Source organism: Rattus rattus, chromosome 6, assembly GCF_011064425.1.
Source record: "Rattus rattus isolate New Zealand chromosome 6, Rrattus_CSIRO_v1, whole genome shotgun sequence".
Classification (NCBI taxonomy): Eukaryota; Metazoa; Chordata; class Mammalia; order Rodentia; family Muridae; genus Rattus; species Rattus rattus.
Genome location: NC_046159.1, coordinates 154077495 through 154098934, shown reverse-complemented (window position 1 = coordinate 154098934; position 21440 = coordinate 154077495). Strand labels below are relative to the sequence as shown.

At 48.4% G+C, this 21440-nt stretch overlaps 1 protein-coding gene across 13 annotated transcripts in view; it reads left to right on the top strand.

Moving 5' to 3' along the window:
* Prkag2 (protein kinase AMP-activated non-catalytic subunit gamma 2) overlaps positions 1–21440 on the top strand; it is a 163025-nt gene that overhangs the window by 125822 nt on the left and 15763 nt on the right. For 7 of the 13 annotated variants that reach the window (XM_032907154.1, XM_032907152.1, XM_032907156.1 and 4 more), the window contains 2 exons: positions 14457–14563; positions 19901–19982. In XM_032907154.1, the coding sequence (XP_032763045.1) occupies positions 14457–14563; positions 19901–19982 (189 nt within the window). The remainder of the gene's footprint in view (positions 1–14456; positions 14564–19900; positions 19983–21440) is intronic. The other 6 variants (XM_032907153.1, XM_032907155.1, XM_032907151.1 and 3 more) reach the window with 1 other exon arrangement.

Here is a 21440-nt window from a genome sequence, read left to right as displayed (position 1 = left end):
GTTATTGTCCATCTGTCCAGGGGTGCTGCTGTTGTCTCCCACCGGAGCTAGTTCCTGTAGATCTGAACTTAACATCACATCACTTTGCCTCAAGCCACCCCGTTTTTAGTTTAGTTTCAGACTGATACTTTGGCCATTTACAGATAAGCTGCTAACAAGAACTTGCTGGGATGGAATATTTGAGGCTGGTGAGAAAGCAGAGCCCGCAGGAGACCCTGGGCCTAATCCCCCAGTGCTGCATAAGCCGGGCAGAGTGGAGCTGAAGCAGGCCTGTCGTCCCAGCTCAGGGTTGGAGGCAGGTACGTTGCAAGTTCAGATCCCCCTCCAAAACATAGTGTGTCCAGGCCCTGTGTCCAGGTCGGTCAGCCTAAGCTACTCAACCCTGCCTCAGAAAGGAGAAAGGAAAGAAGAGGAGGTGGAGGAGATCCTGCTGCTGCTGCTGCCATTCCTGTCGTAGGATGTTCTCCCATCCATTGTGACCACCTCAAGATACAGACAGACAGACAGACAGACAGACAGACACACACACACACACACACACACACGGTGTCTTGGCTGTGTGGCCATTGGTCTTACTGGTGATCCTAGCTTTGAAGTCTAAACAGATGACCCACCCGTTTCTAAATGCCTCTATAATTAGTGCCATAGTAACTAAGAGTCACACCCAGATCAGGGACCTATTCCCCCTGGTCAGTAGTTCTGGGACTTTAAGCAAAGTACTTAAAGCTTTGTTTTTCACAGGTAGCTTGGCCATACCAGCACCGAGCTCCTGTGAGTAAATGTGCATCGAGTCACATGACCACAGGCAGCGTTCAGCCAAACGTGAGGGTGTGGTCGTTTCCATACACAGTAGCTGTAATGACTGTCGCAAAGCAGGTGCCTGGTGGATGTCTCTGCCCCTTTGCAGCCATGGTGAGCACAATTGTGTTTACCTTCTTTACTTGGAGTACCCTGCAGAATGATGACATTGTCGTCCCCAGATAAAGAGCCAGATGCGGCTGCGTATGCCTGCAACCCTGAACTCGTGGATGGAGGCAGTGAGAGTCCCACATTTCAGATCCAGTCTGAGCTAGCTAGTGAGTTTCAGGCAGCCTGGGTGAGAAGCCTGTATCTCAAAGAAGTAAAAAGCAAAAGAAGAAGAAGACGTAATAATGATAACAGTTCAGGCTTAAGCTCTGATATGGTCAAACCAGTGGTGGTATGGCTGGTTTCCCGGTGTATACAGCATCTAAAATTCTCAGTCTTCAAAGTCATTTTTTTGTCTGCTAATATTGATTGCTGTCGGGCCATCTCTTGGAGGAGGTTAGTGACTGGAAACAGTAGGGCAGAGTTAGACGGTTGAAGGTTGGGACTTTGAGAACCATTTCTAGCCTCTGGGCAGAAAAAGTGCTCTAAAGTTGATCAGCAGTGACCTGCGTTTTAATTGTCATGCATACTAAATAGACTTCCATTAAAACCGTGAAAGACAGAGTCCAGAGAGCGTCGAGACAGCTGAATACATGAGGTCTGTGAAAGCTCAGGGCATCTGCCCACACCCCTTACAATATTCCCGTGTATGTCTCGATAAACCGTTAACTGTTGCCCTCGAGAAAATTGATGGGTCCCAGGGAGAGAGGCGCAGGGACCTTCATTTATAGTCAATCAATCAGCCACGGGGTTTGCACGAGGATTTGCACCCAGGACGGCAGGGATGTGGGCAGACCTGGTCTGAGCCCTACACCTATGGATCCCATGGCCCCCCAGGTGGAGAATCAGAACTGAGAGAATCCAGCAATGGGGTCCTGTGGGCATCGGGTTCAGTGGGCACAGAATTCCATACACATGGTCTCAGAATTCTGTGGAGGGGAGAGGAGAGGAGAGGAAAAGAGAAAGGGGCAGTAAGAAAAGTAGCTTCTCCTCTATGGAAGGCCACAGGAAAGGTAGCTGCAGTTCCCCCAATAGGTTCAGTCCCCGAGGGCCCTGCCCTCCCCTCTACTATGTCTCCCACTCAACCTGAGTCCCTAAACAGACTGGAAGGTGTCATCCCAGGCCTGTGAACTGATAGCAGTGTCCGTGGCCAGTGCCTTGCTGTGGTTCTGTGCATGGCTTTTATATATCATGGCTTGGAATGGCAACTCCTGACAGAGTGCCTCTGGCCGTTAGAACGGTGGCATGCCACGATGGAGATAGCCTGTGGATCTGCAATGGGAGCTTCAGTGCTAGCCCCTAACAGTGTACGTAATTGTGGACCAACACTGGGATTCGGGAGAATGGTACTGCTTCCAGAATGAGGTAGCCTTTCATCAGCGTCTAACTGCAGAATGCTCATAGTGTTTTCTCGTCATCTTGAATTCACCTTCACTGGTTGACAGAATTGATCTCTCACCCTCTGGTGGTTTGCTGAATTGATCCTTTCATCTTTTCTTCCCATCTACAATCTGCTGAAATGAGATCTCATAGAAAAGGAGCCCTGCTTGGTAAAGACGAAGGCGTGTTCCTGGGGAAAGCAGTAGCATGGATAGCAGACCTTTGTCAGGTCTGTTCAAGAGGAGCGTGAAACCACAAAGTGTCAGAAATTAGAGAGCCTTCTTAACCGTCAACAGATTCTCAAAGTAATATACAGGAAAGGAAGCTGGACAGAGCTGGAGTTAAGAGTGCTTGAGGCTGGGGGCTGGAGGGTTGACTCAGTGGTTAAGAGCACTGACTGCTCTTCCAGAGGTCCTGAGTTCAATTCCCAGGACACAACCTTCTGAAGACAACCATGTCTGAAGACAACAACAGTGTACTCATAAAAAGTAAATAAATAATTATTTAAAAAAAAAAAAAAGAGTGCTTGAGGCTTTTGCAGAGTGCTAGAGTTAGGTTCTCAGAATCCACATGGTGGCTCACAACCATCTGTAACTTCAGATCCAGGGGCTCCACAGGCACTGCCCACATGTGGTATACAGACAAACATTCAGGCAAAACTCTTGTATGCGTAAGAAACATTTTTTAAAAAGAGAAATGGGACCATGATGGTTTTAATGAGAACAGTCCCCAGAGGCTCATATATATAGGCCCCAGCTGGTGGAACTTTTTGGGAAGGACAGGAGGTGTGGACTTGTTACAGGAGGCGTGTCACTGGAGTAGAGTTTGAGTTTTCATCATTTCCAGTTAGGACTCCCCCCGTCATGCCTAGCTAGGCTTGTGGGTCAGATGTAAGCTCTCAGCACCAGGCCTGCTCCCATGCTCCCCCTGAAGCCATGAGCCCCAGATTAAAGGCTTTCTTTTATAGGTTGGTTGGGGTGTCTCATCAAAGCAATAGAAGAGTAACCAAGACAGAGACTGCACTGATGAGTTTTAAGACTGTTCCGTTATTACCTGAGTAATTATCACTAACGTGTATTTCCCTGGTTTGTTTCCTGCCAATTACCACAAGAGAAAAAGTAATTGAGTTGAATCGTATGGAAATCGGTGGCCTGTCTGTGGCTGGGGGTGTAGCTCAGTTGATAGAGGGATGGCCGCACATGCACAAACCCATGGCTCTGTTCCCAGCACCACATGATCCATGCACGGTGGCACAAACCTGTAATCGCAGCAACTGGGAGGTGGAGGCAGGAGGATCAGAGGTTTACGATTATCTTTAATATATATCCAGTCTGATCCTCGATACATGAGACCCCATCCAAAACAAAAACGAAGAAAGAAACTGCAGAAGCTGTGGAGATTCTTTAGTTTGTAAAGTATTTGTCACACAATGGTCCCCAGAAGCCATGTTTGTTTTGTTTTTAAATATGACCAGGCGTGGTGATGCATATCTTGAATCCCAGTGCTGGGGAGGCAGAGGCAGGCCAATCTCCGTGAGTCGTTCTACCACTTTCCCTGAACAATAGAAGCTTGGTACTCAGCCCTGGGCACAGGAAAGGAAGAGTGGCATTCTATGAGGCCTGCTTTATCCGTAAGTCAGGGCCAGAGAAGGCAGCAGTTAAGAGGACAGCAGAGAATCGAGCTTACACATAAGGCACGGGCAGAACTCTGCAAGCATAAGAAATGTCAGCTATCAGAAGCCCCATGTGCTCCAGCCAGGCACAGGTAAGAATCCCTCAGTTTACCAAGACGTACACAAGTCCATGACAACACAGGAGTCTCCCTTCATCTCAAGAAATGCCGAGAGAGCTGACCAGGATCCCCTTTCAAGATCCCCAATACAGTAGAGATTGGAGGAAGCTGTGCTAATGCCCTGGTCCCCGTGTCGACTGCTGCTTACTGTGACCATGACTGTGGCCCTCACTTGCTTTAGTTCAGTGTCTGGGTTCTGTGTCCTGGGAAGGAGTGGGTGTTGCTGGGGGGAGGAGGGGCCTCAGTAAACAAGATGCATAGCATCTGAGGAATGACATTTAAAGTTGTCCTCAGACTTCTACAAGGGTATGAACACAGATGCGTGAGCAGAGCACCTACATGCATATACAGAATGCACATACTCATGCACACGCACGCACGCACACATGCATGCTTGCAAAACCAAAAACTTGCAAGAGAATAAAATGCCAGTGGGATTCATCCTAATTTTAAGCCCTGGGGTTATATTAATGTTTAGCTTTGTTTGCTTCCTATTACTGTATTTCGCACCATGACCCAAAGCAACTTGGGGAGAAAGGATTTTTTTTGGCTTCCACTTCCACACCACAGTCTATTCTCAAGGGAAGCAAAGGCAGGAACTCATGCATGGCAGGAACCTGGAGGCAGGAACTGAAGCAGAGGCCATGGAGGAGTGAGTGCTGCTTTCTGGCTTGCTCCTCATGGCTTGCTCAGTTTGCCACCTGCCCAGGGGAAGCAACCCCCACAGCAGATGACATCTCCCACATCAAATCACTAATCAGGAAAGTGCCCTACGGACCAGCCTGATAGGGGCATTTTCTCAGTTACCCAAGCTTAGACAGGGGGGAAAAAAATCACGATTCTATCAAAGCACATTAGAAAATTTTGTAAGGCCATCACTGCACTGACTTCTCCTTGCTCTGTGACAGCCTGACCCCCAGCATGTCCCCATGCCCGCCCGCAGAGGATGAGGCCAGCGCTGGGGGGCACTCCTGGAGTAGAGGCCAATGGGAGAGGCAGGCAGTCAGATAAAAGAGCTAAAAAAGCCAGCCAGGCTGCTGCAGGGCTTCCACTGACATCTTGGGCTAGTGCTGCCCTGTGTGCGAGCACACACAGCCTCTACTCACCAGATGCCAGGAGCGCCTGCAAGCTGTACCCCAGCCTGCAGCAAAAGCCGCTCAGGTTTCACCAAACATCCCCCTGGGGACAAGCACAGGCTATGGCTGAGAGGAAGCTGGAGCCCCTGTTCTCCATGGGCTTCCTCCACAGATAACCTGCTCGTCTGTGTGCCCCTGTATTCCTTTTAATTGTGGGGCCCACCTGAGGTCCTTTCTTCCCTTGCCCCATACTGCAAGGACTACCAGGCATATACACTCTGATTTTCTGTTCTCTTTCCTGCCTTGAATCTGTGTAATGTCGAATTGATGTCACCCATACTCAGTCGCCATGCTCTGGTCCCGTCTAGAACTTCTGAAAAGCTGGCTTCACAGTAGTAATGTCATGTTACTCTGGAGGATGTTATCCGAGCCCCGGGCCTCAGTGTCTTCATCTGAGGAGCTGGGTGGTAACTTTCCCTTCCTTATGGACTTAGTCTCAGCTTGAGGTTTAACGCTGCTGGTGCTGACAGCAGAGTGTGCCAGTGTCGTCACTTACACTGTGGTATTTAGCTACTCTGTGCTGCTATTCCTGGAGACATCCTCATGCTTCTCATTGCTGTTTCAAATAGTAATGTCCCGCAGCAAATGTAGATTATGTGGAAGATACTGCAGGAAACCTTTCTCATCCTAAGAACTGGAACCAATTGAGCCTCCAGATATCTACACATTCCCCTTCCCTTCTTCCTGCCCCTGTCCCTCCCACCCCCAGGACTCTGACCTCACTTCCTGTCACACTGTAGCCTCCACCCTCTAGACACCCTTTTCTCAGCTCCGTCTTACATCTTAAGGATAAAAGCAGAGGGTGTCGGGGCTGGTGTGGCTCAGTTAGAGAGCACTCATTTGAGCCTCTGGGTTCCCTCCCCGGTGGTGACAAGACAAAGCAACTGGTCAGCGGTCAGCGATCAGTTCCTAGGGGTGTCGGTGGCCAGGCTGAGAACTGAGTTGAAACACAGAGAACAGACAGACAGCCACAGAAACAGAGATGCAGTGCGCTAAGGCGTCCACAGATAGGGCGTGAGCAGCCGTCCCTCTGACTGGCACTTTGTTCAAGGGTGAGGCTGGGGTAATTCACACCCGTGGTGATGTCATACGACAGCCTGCCCAGAAAGGGAAACTGGACAGCAGCATGTGCTGCCTGGTGCTTCACCCGTCCTGTGGTCTGCGTCTTGGAGACCTGGAGGAGCTTACAGAGGGGAGGCCAGGTGTGGCCTTAGGCCATCTTTTATTTCCCCGTTTGGGTCGAGATCAACCATGTAACAGTCAATGTGTGCCTGTTCCCAAGAGTGACAGGATAGCCCTCCTAGACCATGCAGGAGTTTCAGGGAGGGACCTAGAACTGTCCTGGTGGGATTTGGGGCAGGGCAGCCAGGACCCGAACAGGCTTCCTGGAACCACAGCCTGTCATGGCCACCCGGACTTGAGAGCAGTGTTACCTGATGGTGCTGCCCAATTGGTAGTCATTAGCTGTATTCATTTCCTCACCACCCTGACAGGGGCAGATTAGCAGAGGAAAGGGTTGCTGGGTTCATAGTTTAAAGAGACACAGTCCATTGTGGCGTTGGGAGTGAGGAAGATGGTCCTGTTGCATCCTGGGTCAGGATGCAGAGAAACTGCTGCTGCCCACATGCAGGGTGGGTGCCCCCTCCCCAGTTAACCTGATCTAGCTAATCCCTGAGGACATGTCCAGATGTTGGTCTACGATGACATTCTAGATCCTGTCCACTGGCAGAGTTACCCCTCACAGTAGTGAATTAATCAGTAGGCATTATCTCCAGCGAAGACATGCTGGAGCCCATTTCTGACTCATGTCTCCTCGGCCGTCCTGCATTTAAGTTTGATTAACACTCACTAGGAAGCTATTATTCCGTTAGCCCTCACTCTGGTGTCTGCTGTTCTGATCGTCTCTTCATGCCTCTGCTTGACTTAACACTTTTTGTTCTCGTCTTCATCTTATGAGAACAAAAAGATGAAGCAGTGTACACATTTTTGCAATTGCTTTCTAAATTAAAGTTCCACGGAAGTGGATTTGGGGAAAATATTAATAATATATGATACAGTGAGTGCCACTGAGGCTTGGATTTGTCTAGTCTGCTGTATTCAGAGGTTTTAGAATATTTAGAATACATAGTGAGTGTGCAGGGGAGACAGCTCGGCAGGTAAGAGGGCTTGCTGTCCAAACATGAGGGCCTGAGTTCAAATCCCCAGCGCCCACACAACAAGCCAGGTATGACTGAGTGTACATGCTTGTAACCCCAGACTAGGAGGTGGAGACAGGCAGGTCTAGCCTAGCCGTTATGGCGAGCTTTGGGTTCAGTAAGATTCCCCACGTCAAGGCAGTGAGGCAGATAAGCAGAGTCATAAGAGAAAACACTCCACATCCTCATGTGGCTTCCATTTGCACACCACTGAACACACACACACACACACACACACACACACACACACACACATGATAATTAGATAGATAGGATGACCATTTAAATTATTTCTGCAATCTTAATTCCATGTTTCCTACCAGAATTAGAAAATAGGTTTAGTATAAACTATACTTACAACTTATTAAGCTTTGGAACATTAAAGTGTTGTTTGTTTTTTTTAAAAAAAAAAAATCACAGGGCTATTTCCATTTGGTCATTATTTCAGTGACCTCCCCCATCTCAATCTCTCAAAATCAATCAATCAATCAATCTCTCTCTCTCTCTCTCTCTCTCTCTCTCTCTCTCTCTCTCTCTCATAACCTAATTTTTAGAGGCATATACTGTGAAGAAAGTGTATTTCCCACTGTGTCTAGCTTCCCCGTCGACCCCTGTGGCAGGGTCCACCTGTGCCTCCCCTTTTGGGTACTGGAAGCTTTTGCCTGTGTCTGACAGAGTGGGCAGATCTCCTCTTGCCCCTGTCACACGTGATCTATGTGTTTTCAGTGGCCAGTGGTGACTTGTGTCCAACACATACGGGAACTCACTGAGTGCGGGATGTAAAGAAGTGTGAGCCCTGCTTGCCTTCAGTCTCCAGGCTTTGGAAGACCCAGGCCTGTAAATCAGTGGGCTTGCGAGGGCTCCCAGGCAACTGCTCATAAAGCACTAATGGACGTGTCAGAACGGTAGCAATTTAGTCCATTGCAAGATGTTGCGGGAGGAAGTGCTCTTTGAACTGATCTTTGAAGGTATGTTAGTGTCCTGAGGCCTCTGTAACCAATCTTTAGTGAACAACAGAAATTTATTCTCCCACAGTTTTGAAGGCCACAAGTCTGATGTAAGCTATCAGCAGCCCTAGAGGCTGGAGGAGAATGTTTCCCAGGCGCACCCCTCTCTGTCTAGCTCTTTGTCTGTTTGTGCCCCCTCTTCTTTTTCTGTCCCCGCCCCTCCCCCTCTCTATGCTTCTGCTCATTGCTGGCAGTCCTTGTCATCCAACACTGTCTCCATGTTCCTCTCTGGATCTCTTTCAACCCTTCTCTCTTGTATGAAGACATTTGTCCTGAGTCCAGGATGGTCTGGTCCCAGACTCCTTGTCTGACATCTGAAAATCCCTGACTACAAACCATTTGCCTCCAGATGTTTTAAGTGGCCATTCTGGGTGCAGGGTGTCACTGTTCAGCCCACACTGAAAGGACCCAGTAGACCACAGACAAGAGCACCCAGTGTGTGCAAAGGCACAGTGAGTCTCCTTGGGAGCACCTTCCCAAAGCCAACTCCCCAAAGCACATTCTAGTATGATTCCGATGCATTTATAGGGGTGCAGGGGGTGTCACACACAGGCAGACAGATGGGTTCCAGCCAGACTCCTGAAACTTGAATTAAATTGAGTCCACTCTGGCTGCATGGGGCTAGATGGGGGGCAGTGGGGAGGACATCAGTCATTGAGTCCATGTTGTTAGGTCATCAAATCCAATTTTAGAAAGAGAAATCTCATTTGCATATATTCCATTTAGTGTTTACCATGTTGTTGTTTTTAATTAATTTAATGAGAACATTGTAGCCATCTTCAGACACACCAGAAGAGGGCATTGGGTCCCATTACACATGGTTGTGAGCCACCATGTGGGTGCTGGGAATTGAACTCAGGACCTCTGGGAGAGCAGTCAGTGCTCCTAACCACTGAGCCATCTCTCCAGCCCCATACCATGGTTTTTATTTAAGCTTAAATGTTACATCTTGCAGACTTATTAACCTTCATTTTACACCACACTGTAGGGAACTCGCTGCCTTCTAGTGTGCTTTTTGGCTGCTCCCTTGAACAGCAGTTCTGGGCTAACACAGTTCAGAGTAGGTAACCTCTCTCCACCTGGTGGGCCAGGTCCTCAGGGACCAGTCAGTGTCCCTGCAGTGATGCACAAGAGGCGGAAGTGAAAAGGGACAGTGTTGGTCCAAGGGACAGGAGAGACCTGGGGGCTCAGACCCAGAAGGACCTCAGTCTAGACCTCTTTGTCCCTCCCTGAACAAGCTGCTTTGGGTGGGGTGGGTTCTTTGTTTTTGCTTTTCCTCTTTAACCCCAAATTAACCTGTTTTTCTCTGCTTTCAAATGCAACTTTGAATTTAACAATGATGTAAATGAAGGAAGTAGCTTCTCAGAGGATGAGAAAGTGGGATAAACTTTGCCTGATTTGGTTGTGGACTGTGCTCTGTACCAGTGGAAATCTCTCCTCCATCCACGCCACTGACATTCAGCATTTGCCTTACCTGTTTACCGTTTCGCTTAATTTAGGCAATTTTTTTTTCATTTTTAAAAACGTTATAGATCTTCCTCAACAGTCAGTCTGTTCATGAGAAAGCTTCAGACTTACCGTAGTTGTGGGGCATATTCCAAAAGCCCTTGCGAGCTGTCACAGCCAGAGGCACCTGAGTGCAGTGCAGAATCCTGGGTAAGAGCCTGTGACGGCAACAGGACGTGACAGAAACTACGGCAGTGTGAGCAGTGTGGACCTTGGTTAGTAGCTGGTTCATGCTCACTCTGGGTTCATTGTGTAAGCAGTGTGTCATACTAATAGAAGATGTTAACAGTGGGCAACATGGCTCCCTGTGGCCCAGAGGCTGCATAAGATGTCTTTTCAGGGGGAATCAGGCTCCCCACGCCTGCTTTTGATCCAGGAAGCACAGAGTTCTAACAGGGTCTCATTCCCCATCAGGCTGAGTAAAGGCTGCAGTAAAAGGACATTCCTGGGAGGCAGAACCAGAGCAAGCTCAGGGCTGTGTGAGGCCAGACATGAGCTCCATGGCTCCCCCAGGTGTATAAACAGAGAGTGAGTGTCTGAGTGGCTAAAGCAAGCCTCTGAACAACACTACATATGACAGCCACGACTCAGGAGAACAGATACCTGTGAGTCCAGATTGATGTTGGTCCATTCATACATGAACACACATAAATAACTGTCCCCAAGAGAATTATGCCAGATTACATAGATGCCCTGCCCTGAGGAAGATAAACCCAACCCTTCACCTACTGGGTGTGGGCTCAGGAGACCACAACGCAGAAAGAGGAGTAAGGACCCTGAGGAGGACATCCCCAGCCAGGCGACAAGATTGATGATTCAGCAGCATCACCGTTATGCCCTTGGTGTGAGACGTCGACCAAGTCAAGGTCGACAGAACCCCCAGATCATCTACCTGCTCTCCTTAGAACTACCAAGGTTGCCCAGCAGAAGGGAAGTCCGAGTGGAGGACCGCAAGCAGGCATGATGATTATGGGCTGTCGTAGCTGGGCTCCTAAACAAGAAAAAAAGCACATGGGAAAAAATACAGAAATCCTAACGTTCTCCTTTCCTTTCCATTTCTGTGACAAACACCATGACCAGATCAGCATGGGGAGGCTGTAAAGGGTTTGTTTGCCTTACACCTCCAGACCACAGTCTGTCATTGAGGAAAGTCTGGAGAGAAACTCAGCAGGAACCACGGAGGAAAACTGCTTCCTGGTGCATTCACAGGCCGCCCACAGTGGATGGGGTCCTCCTACATCAATCAACAATCAAGACAACCTTTCTCAGGCTGTCCATACGCCGGTCTCGCTAGGCAGTTCCTGACTGAGACTTTCCTGTCCGGGGACTCTAGGCTGGGTCACGTGGGCAGTTAGAGCTAATGAGGACCCTCCCCCCAGTAAGTGGAAGCTACTATCTGGTATCACAGTTGGTTTATTATTGTGACATGTGATGAAGCAGCTGGATGTGATCTCAGCTGCCTACTCCTGTGTCTGGGGAGGCACCTAGGAGATTGGTAAAGCAATCCAGGTTTGTCCAAGGTCACTTCTGAAGAGAATTAATTGAGGAGAAAAAAATTGCCCTGAGTGTTGTGGCCTGTAGCACAGGCTTGCTCTCTGCCTGCTAAAGTGCTGTCCTTGGTACAGGTACACAGCATCACAGAACACACAGCAGCCTTCCCTGGACCCTGAGCTCCCAAACCAAGCTAGGATGCACGCTTGGTCCTCTCCGTTATTCAGTCTGTCCAGTACCCGAGGCTGGAGAGTTGCCTTGGAAGTAATGAGCTCTGGCCACTCCTCTAGAGGGTCATGGTTCAGTCCCCTGCACCCACACAAGGCCACACACAATTACCTGTAACTCAGCTGCAGTGGGTTCCACCCTCGCCTGAAGGCAGTGCACTGTACACATACGCACATTCACGGAAGGATAAGCGTTGAGGGCAGCACCAGAGAAGCTGGGCTGCTGCTGCTGACTCTGGTTCATGAGGCTTCGGGACAGAGGTGTAGGGAATATGTACATCTTGATGATGCAGGCTGGGAAACTGGAGCTTACTAGGCCATTGTGCTAGGCGCTCAGAATGCCAGCCGGAACTGGATTCAAGACCATTCATGTTCCGTGTTCATCTGTGGCACAGGGACCGCTCGCTGTTTTTAACCCGCGACTTCTTGTACATGGATAAATGTGTAGGCCAGTTTGGTTCATAACTCAGTGATCCCATTTAAACTAGTCTAAGCCATGCCATGTAGCTGGTTACCTCTCCATAAGTTTTACGCAACCGTCTTCCTCCGAGTTCCTCCCCGTCTCCTGACTCTATCCCAGAAATCTCTCTCTGTACCAGAACTCCCACCTCCCTGTTTCCTGCCTAAGCTAATCGGCCAACAGCATTTTATTGACAGCCGAGGATTCTATACGTCACACACGAGAGATTCTATACATCGCACCCAGAGGGGTGTTTAGCTGTTAAGTTCTCAAGAGATGGACTTGGGATAATTTTTCTTAGTGTAATTTTTATTTATTGTGTGGGCATGAGGTAGAGCGAGGACCATGTAACGTTTGCATATGTGCATTTGGTTCTCTTCTTCAGTCTTTATGTTGGTTCCAGGCATTAAACCCAGGTCACCGGGCTTTGGTGAAAAATCCCTGCCTGTTGAGCCCCCTCACAGGCCCTATGACTGTTAATCTTGTCCACGTCACTGGCCGTGAAGCACCTAAATTAATGCAGCACACCTCTGAGTGTGTCTGTGTGAGCATTTCTACAGAGGATTAACCAAGAGGATAGACGTATTCTGAGTGTAAAAGCCAGTGGAATAAAGAAGGAAAGAAGGGCCGGCGGACAGATGGTCCAGTGGTTAGTGCTGACTGCTTTTCCAGGGGACCCCAGTTCAGGCACTAGTGTTCACAACTGCTTGTACCCAACTCTAGGAGATCTGATGCCCTCTTCTGACTTCTGTGAGCACCTGCGTTTGTGTGGCACACTCACTGTAAACACGCACACACATAAATACTTTTAATCAAAGGGAAATAAGACGGGTACACTCAAAATATGTTTAACACAAAATTTACAGATATTTTTAAAAGACTCAAGTTTGAATAATCCCACTACATAGGTTTTTTTCAGATCGTTATCTTAGACATCGATAGAAATACAGACATCTACAGTGTGCACAGTCTTATGAGAAGCCCGTTTTGTGTGCTTGGCTCTGGTGAGGATGCCGGCACTCAAATGCGTGCGAAGCAAACACTGCAGTCCTGATTTACACTCTAACCCACAAGGCTTGATTTCAGTTAAATCAGAATGTCTTGTAAAGTGTGCACGGGGGTCATATTCCATTGTTGCTAGTGTCTGTCTTGAGTTCATTCATCTGAATTCTGATTGAGCAAGCGACTGGTAACGTGGGTATTGGATAACTATAGTAAATTGAACTGATGTTGCCCACAGAACAGCTTATGAGGAACCCAGCGCTATCGGTGATGGCAGAATTGGATCAGAACCTCCCTGGCTTCTATTCTAGCACGTTCAGAGTTGCTGTTCTTCCTGGGCAGGACCCCGTTTCTCTGGTAGATAAATAGTTCGAGAAAAGATAGCAGCATACCGACTTCAGTTTCACCCGCTTATCCACACTCACCCCGAGCCGTCAGCAGGTCCCAGCCCTCATACTCGACACCTTGTCCTCGGCAGTGTGCTTGATAGTGTGAGCGCTGCAGTCACAGTCTGTATTGTTTCCTGTGAAGTGTCACAGTCTCCTCCCCTGACTCACTGGGAGCTGTGAGGGACAAATGGCAGGGGGGTTGTCTTCCCCCTGATCTCTCATCCCACCATCTCTGCCCATGGGGATTTGGTAGTTATGCTTCAGGGCAGAAAAACTACAGGTAACCCCCAGGAATAACCCCTGACCCCGAGGGCAGGGGTGCTGTCTCCTGCTGGAAGACAGTTCTGTACCCAAGATGTCGGAGCACCCTCCCATACTCCTTTGCCTCCACTTAGATGAGACTGTAACCTGCTTACGGGGCAGCCTTATCTTGAGGTGTTTTGTTTTGTTTTCTCTGTTCTCTTGCCTCGCTCACCCCTTGGTCTCAAGCGTAGCTTTGGGAAGGACCTACACTAAGCCGGATGCAGTCGGTATTTGTCAGCTGAACTGATTAATTACTTGAGGAAGTGTCTGATCATTCAGAGAAACTGCCCAGGAAGGAAATAAGAGTTGAGAATGAAAGCAGAATCAGTGATAACAAGATAGAAAGTGAAAGTTGATAAGAAAAATAGGCCCAGTGCCTTCAGAGGACGGCATGAGACTTCCTGCCTGTCCACCAGCATTTGGTAGTCAAGCATATCATACGCAAATAGTCTGCGGGGAGGGGCGGGTCCTTTTCCACTTGTAGGCCTTTCTCCCACACCTCCACCTCCTCTCCTGATATGCCAGCTAGGACTTCCGGAACAATCCTGAATTGTCAGGAGTGACTGCCCTCTTCCTATCAAGTAAGCAGTGGGTCTTTGGAACCCAGTTTCTGCCCACTGAGGTGAGAGCAGTTTGTCATAACCCATTGCCTTTTCTTTTTAGCAGAAGACTCAGAGAGTGGCGTTTATATGCGATTCATGAGGTCACACAAGTGTTATGACATCGTTCCAACCAGCTCAAAGCTCGTTGTCTTCGACACTACGTTGCAAGTGAGTATGCCTAGCTTCCGATAGCTTGTTGCTGGTGGCCTTGTGCATGGTAATTCAATCCAGCAATGACAGCAGGCCTTTCCCGAGCTCTTCTGTGAGTCAGGCCTGGGCTAAGGTTTTATCTACATCCCCATGGTAACCTCATAAGGAACTCACTATTGCTGAGTGAATTCTACGACACAGACACTGGATTCTAGTTTAACATAAATCAAAGCTTAATCCACAGACTCCTCATCCTCCAACTAGTACGGTGAGGTGTGGAAGTTGAACCCAGGTCTGTCTGCTTGGGTTGGAGCCTAAGCCTAAGTGTACTAAACTGCCCTGCCTCCCTCACTGGGACCTGACTTGGTTACTCTCTTGGTTATTCCGTGAATATATGGTAAATATTAGAAAAAAAATTAAGGTGGGTAATTTCTAGAAAAAGAACTTTATTGGTTTCTTTTTTCCAATCAGGAAATTTGAACCTGATCATTTCGCTATTAAAATTGTATTTGTTGGAGTTTATTTTATCAATATGACTTATAATTGCATGTGAAAAATTCTAAATTATGTGTTCAGTTTAATAATCAAGTTATATCCAGTGTGTAAGATCTCTATGTACAAATAATGAGCGCACACCAACATCCCACCTCGCCAGATAAGATGGCCTTCACTTGTGCTCCAATGGGTAGATACTAAGCTAAGAACCTGTGGGCACATGGCTTGTGAAGGCTGGATTCTGGGAGTGGGTGGAGACCCCAAAAGGTTTAAGAAGAGAGACAGGACCCCAGAAGCCAGCAAGGGTGTGATTTCCACAACAGCCTGTGGAGGGCAGCCTCACCCTAAGCCCTAATGGGACTCTGGGCACCCAGAAAAATTCATCCCAGCCTCCTGTGTTCTTCATACAGAGCTGACCAGGGAGAGGCCTCCCAGGCTCCCCCAGCTCTACCCCGCTGCTGTCCACCTCCCACCACTGCCTTTGCTCCACTTTGGAGGAAACACCAGGCCCTCCTTGGAGCTCTTCTTCCTGCCTTTTGGCCCCGGCACCAGAGACCAACAGGAAGACGGAAGTCGTTTTTTGCTTTTGCTTAATTTCATTTCCAACAGGTTTTTTTTGTAAATTTATGGAAATTCGGTTGATTTTGTTAATGGACTTTAAGACCTGTGAGCTCCCTGAACCAGGGAACCTTCAGGTGGCCCTCAGGTGATCCACAGGGAGCCCTCAGGGTGCTATTAGGCCCCTAAGACTCTGATCCTTTGACATAGGACAGGACGGAGAGCAAATGCATGGCTACTACTGCAGGGAAGGTGATCTTAGAAAGTCATTCTAAATGTCTCTACAGCAGTTGCTCCCAATTCCAGTAAATAACTAGACATTCTGAGTCCCCAAAATAAACTGCACCCTCACCCTGCCTCCCCCAGTCCTCTCAGAAGCAGTCAGCTGCTCTTGACCCTTCACATTTAAGTAAACAGCCACAAGTACCAATCCTCCGTTTATCTAGATATTATTGTGTCCTGGGGTTGACTCTCTTTGGAATTAAGAATTTAGCCAGGCTGAGTAATATGTGAAGAATGCAGTGTTTTCCGGGTGCCCAAGGTCAACCACGTTCTGTCACTTGTACACTTAATCAAAGCCATGTGCACGGCCCATCCCAGAATCATGGATCCCGTGAGTCTGAGCTTGGAGGGAGTTGATTTATGCACAAGGAAAGAGGGCATGTTGGCTTTGGGTAGAGCAGAGGGAAAGATGTGCTTGAAGCTTTGAAGATTAACTGCCTTGTTGCTCCTGGGCACTGAGAGCTAAGAGAGCAGCAGGCAGGAACCAAAAAGGACAGGACCACCTGGAGGCCTGAACCCAGAGCCTGTGCAGTGGACACATCACAGAATACCCTGATGCGGCCATTGAGAAGGAAAGAAGCCAGGGCACAGCTTTGGTCCTGGCACTTGGTAGGCAGAGGCAGGCAGATCTCTGTGTCTGACCTTTGAGCCTGGTCTACAGAGCAAGTTCCAGGACAGAGACAGAGAGAAAGACAGAGAGAGAGAGATAGGTGTAGCACTACATGCCTGCAGTCCTAGCACTTGTGAGACAGGCAGGAGGATTAAGAGTTCAAAGCCACGGGGTTGGGGATTTAGCTCAGCCGTAGAGCGCTTGCCTAACAAGCGCAAGGCCCTGGGTTTGGTCCCCAGCTCTGAAAAAAAAAAGTTAAATAGATACATACACATGTATATGTGCATATCATCAAAAGTAAACTAGAAGACTAAAATGAGAAGAGAGCTGTTTATTATCATCTTCCTCTGAGATGGGAATTAAGATGCTCAAGGAAGATTGGGTATCCATTAGTCTCAAGGCAAGAAAGAAAAAAGAAAGGAAGAGCTGGTCCCCTTGCTCATGAGTGGTCCCCTGGTATTGCCAGAGAAACTGGAGCCCTTCCCCTGTGCTGCTTTCATTGCCAAGGACGATGGTCAGGAGCTGGAAAGGGCGAAGTAATTAATGATTAGAAGATCATTTAGAGATTATGGAATATTGTCTCTCTGAACAAAACCAAGTCCGATGTCTCAAGTGGATCACCTCCTGATACAGTAGGAGATGGTAGACGTTACCCGGCTGTCTGTGGTGGCAGAGGAGCTGTGGGGGACAAATCTGACATCCAAGAAAGGAAAAGGAGGGCAGACCTGCAGCAACATAAATGGAGCTTCCTGTGCATTCACAGCGCACACACACACACACACACACACACTCACACACACACACGAATCCCATTCCCAAAAATAATCCAAGCAGGGATCAGGGTCACTATTGCTGCAATGAAACACCGTGACCAGAAGCAACTTGGGAGGACGGGGTTGATTGGTTATGCTCACAGTTCCATAGTCACCACTCATCACTGAAAGCAGTGAGGGCAGGAATTCACATGGGGCCGGACCGGGAGGCAGGAGTTAGGGCAGAAGTTAGGTACTTGCTGGTGAGAACAGGTGACTGAGGAGGCCTAGTCACCCATGGTGGTGGGAGCAAAGAGACAGAAAATAAATGGAAGCACCAGGAGGGGTGAATTACCCAGAACCCTAAAACCCAGAAAAGGCTGAGGCAGAAGGATCACAAGTTCCAGACCAGCTTAGGCTGCAGAGGGAGACCCTATTTCAAAAAAGACCTCACGGGGTTGGGGATTTAGCTCAGTGGTAGAGCGATTGCCTAGGAAGCGCAAGGCCCTGGGTTCGGTCCCCAGCTCCGAAAAAAAAGAAAAAAAAGACCTCACTTCCTCTGAGGCATCCGAGCACCGTCCTCACTTCCTCCCACACAGGCATCTGACCACCGCCCCTCACTTCCTCCCACACAGGCATCCGACCACCCTCCTCACTTCCTCCCACACAGTGTTCCGGTCACCGCCCTCACCGCCTCCCCCACTGTCATCCGAGCCCCGTCCTCACTTCCTCCCACACAGGCATCACCACCACCACCGTCCCCACTCTGGCGCCTCCCACACCCAGGCATCCGACCACCGTCCCCTCACTTCCTCCCACACAGGGATCACCACCGTCCCTCACTTCCTCCCCACACAGGCATCTGAGCGCAGTCCTCACTTCCTCCCACACAGGCATCCGAGCGCCATCCTCACTTCCTCCCACACAGGCATCCGACCACCGTCCTCACTTCCTCCCACACAGGCATCACCACCGTCCTCACTTCCTCCCACACAGGCATCACCACCGTCCTCACTTCCTCCCACACAGGCATCTGAGCGCCATCCTCAGGTCCACACTACAGCAGCTCTGAATAATGTTTTAATGTTCATTTGCATATCTTGAATTATTAATGATTACAGAGTGTTTTCCTTGTTTGCACTTGCTGTTTAGAGGATTGCTTTCAGCCCTGAGCTTTTGGCCCTTAGTAAATCAAGTGTGACACCTGACAGTATCCCTAAGGGTGTGTCTTACAGTTGAACAAAGTGCTGTGTGTTAACACTGAACAGCGCCTGTGCTGTCACAGCCCCAGAGCTCATGTTTGTCTGCAGTGCTGAGAAGTACCAGTACAACTGTATGCTTGCCTTCCTCATCTTTGTGGGGGACGAGGAAGCATTATTTGTTGTGGTTTTTAATACAACAATCCATATCATTGCAAATAATTCATTATAACTGTTTCATCTGAATTACCCATCACACGTGGGGAAATTAGGCTATTTAATTATTTTGTATGATTTTAATTATTTGAATATACAAGAATATTTAGTTACAGTTAAGAGAAAAGTGAAGTTAATTATTACCTTTCAGTTTCAAAAATATAATCCCCACTCTCTCTACCAGCTGTGGCCAACCTGTAGCCCATAGGCCACATGCAACTCATAGTTCTGTCGCTTTGAATGTGGCTGAACACAAAATCGTAAACTTACTTCAAGTCTTTTGAGGACTGGGGAGATGTCCCCATGCTCAAACCATTTGCCACAAATGTGAGGACCTAAATCCCCAGGACCCATGTAAAAAGCTGACCTTGATAGCATGTGTCTGTAATCTGTTGCTCCTGTAATGGTGGGAGGCGCAGACAGGAGGGTCTGTGGAAACCTGTCAGCAAGCTAACCGGGTGTACACAGCATCCAGCAACAAAGACCTCCCTGTCCCAAACCAAGGCAGAAGACAGGGACCAGCACCTGAAGTTGTCCTGTAACCTCCACACATGTGCCCACATACGTGCATACCTACACACACACACATGCAAAGGGAAAATATAATTTTGAGGTTTTTGTGGGTTTTTTGTAATTCGATTGAGCTTTCCAAAGATGACAGTGTCATGTTACAATGTCAAAGTTAGACACATCTAAATATCTTTAAGTAAGCTACACAAAAATATTTTGCTAACACATATTATTTGTAGCCTATTGTACTGGCTGCTCTTGTGTGTCAACTTGACACAAGCTGGACTCATCACAGAGAAAGGCGCCTCCTTTGAGGAAATGCCTCCATGAGACCCAGCTGTAAGGCATTTTCTCAACTAGTGGTCAAGTGGGGGGGGGGGACCCATTGTGAGTGGTACCATCCCTGGTCTGGTTCTATAAAAAAGCAAGCTGAGCAAGCCAGGGAAAGCAATCCAGTAAGCAGCATCCCTCCATGGCCTCTGCATCAGCTTCTGCTTCCTGCCCTGCTTGAGTTCCAGTCCTGACTTCCTTTTGATGAACAGCAATGTGGAAGTGTAAGCTGAATAAACCCTTTCCTCCCCAACTTGCTTCTTGGTCATGATGTCTGTGCAGGAAACATGGCAACACTCCCATCACTAATTACTGGTTAAGATTCTGTTGAAACCTTAGTTGAGAGTATTTTCCTCTTGAAATGTATGCTTTAAAAGGATGTTTTATTTCTTGTTTCTTTCAGGTTAAAAAGGCCTTCTTTGCCTTGGTAGCCAACGGAGTCCGTGCAGCGCCGCTGTGGGAAAGTAAAAAGCAGAGCTTCGTAGGTGAGTACCGTGGCTGGGGAAGGCTGTCTGGGAAGGGTCCTTTCCCGCAGAGCAGAGGGCTCCAGGATTCCGTCCCTGCAGGGTCAGCCTGATAGACATTCTTAGAGCTGAAGAACTTTCTGTCTTTTGCATACTGGACCAGACCAAACCACTAGTGAATTTAAGACAACGTTGTGAGCCTTATTGCGGTCTTTTCTGCTTTTCAAGGGGGTTGGGGAGGGGACGTCGCTTTTTGAACTTAGTCTCTGAGTTCACTGAGGAAGCTTTTGTGTCTCTATCAACTCAGAGAGCAGAATGGCTACAGATGTGGTCAAGCGAGCTCAAGGCACTTGCTCGTGTGTGCTGGCTCTGTTCGTCACCTTGTCAGTGACAGCAAGCGTCAGGATGGGAATGTAATCAATGCCCGCTGAATCGTTAAGCTGCCAGAACGCTGGGTGAGCCCTGATATGGTGGTACATACCTGTAATCCCAGCACTTGGGGTGCAGAGGCAGGAGGATCTCAAGTTCCCACCTAAGCTATAGCAAGACCTTGGGGTGCCAAGTTCTTGTATAGACAAAAACTAGGGGTTCAGTGTTGTGGGGCTTACTTAGGATGTGCGGGGCCCTGACTCGGACCTTGGTACCGAAAGAGGAAAAAATGTGTGCCTTACGACTATGTTGACTCTGTCACATTTGGTCAAAGTCAGTGGCCAAAGGGTGCTGTTGGTCTGCTCTCAGGACATTAGTTTGAAATTAACGACTTAAATCTGTTCTCCCTCTAGACTATAATGCTCTTACAGAAAACATCCTTTTTTTTTTCACCCTCATAATCCTAGTTTCCAACACATAGTAGGTCCACAATGAATGAGTTTTCTAACCCCATTGTGTTCAGAATGTTTCTCCAGGTGTCCCATGTCACTTAGGGGACCTCAGTATCTCTGTGAGGCGTTCACTCTACTCAGATGCAGCTGCAGATCTTTGCAGTCCTTGAGTGCTGCCTGGTTCTTCCCTCTTAACCTGCAGACACTCCGCGTCCATCTAACCGCCTGTTAGATTCAGTTTGCACTTTTAGGTTAGTGCAGGGAATGTATGCTCTTTCTTTAATATTTTCTAGTAATTGTTGCAGGTTCACTAGCCACTGGAAGCTTCGCTTCTGCATGTCTTTTCATCTATCTCTTTCCATAGGTGTGTGTGTGTGTGTGTGTGTTGTGCACGTGTGCATGTGCAATCGTGTTTGTAATGTGTGTGTAGTCGTTTATATGTGTGTGCACATTTTCACCTGTGTGTGTATATGTGTGTAGTATATATGTACATGTGTATGCACACTTGCAAGCGTGTAGTCATGTATGTGTGTCAGACCCCCTGGCGCTGCCCCCCCCAGCGTTTGCCCCCTGCTGAGCCTCCGGGTTGCATGTGAAAGCCTTTGTTCTCCTGAAGGAACATCCTGGCCTTTCTGTTTGGCCATGGGGGGGTAACACC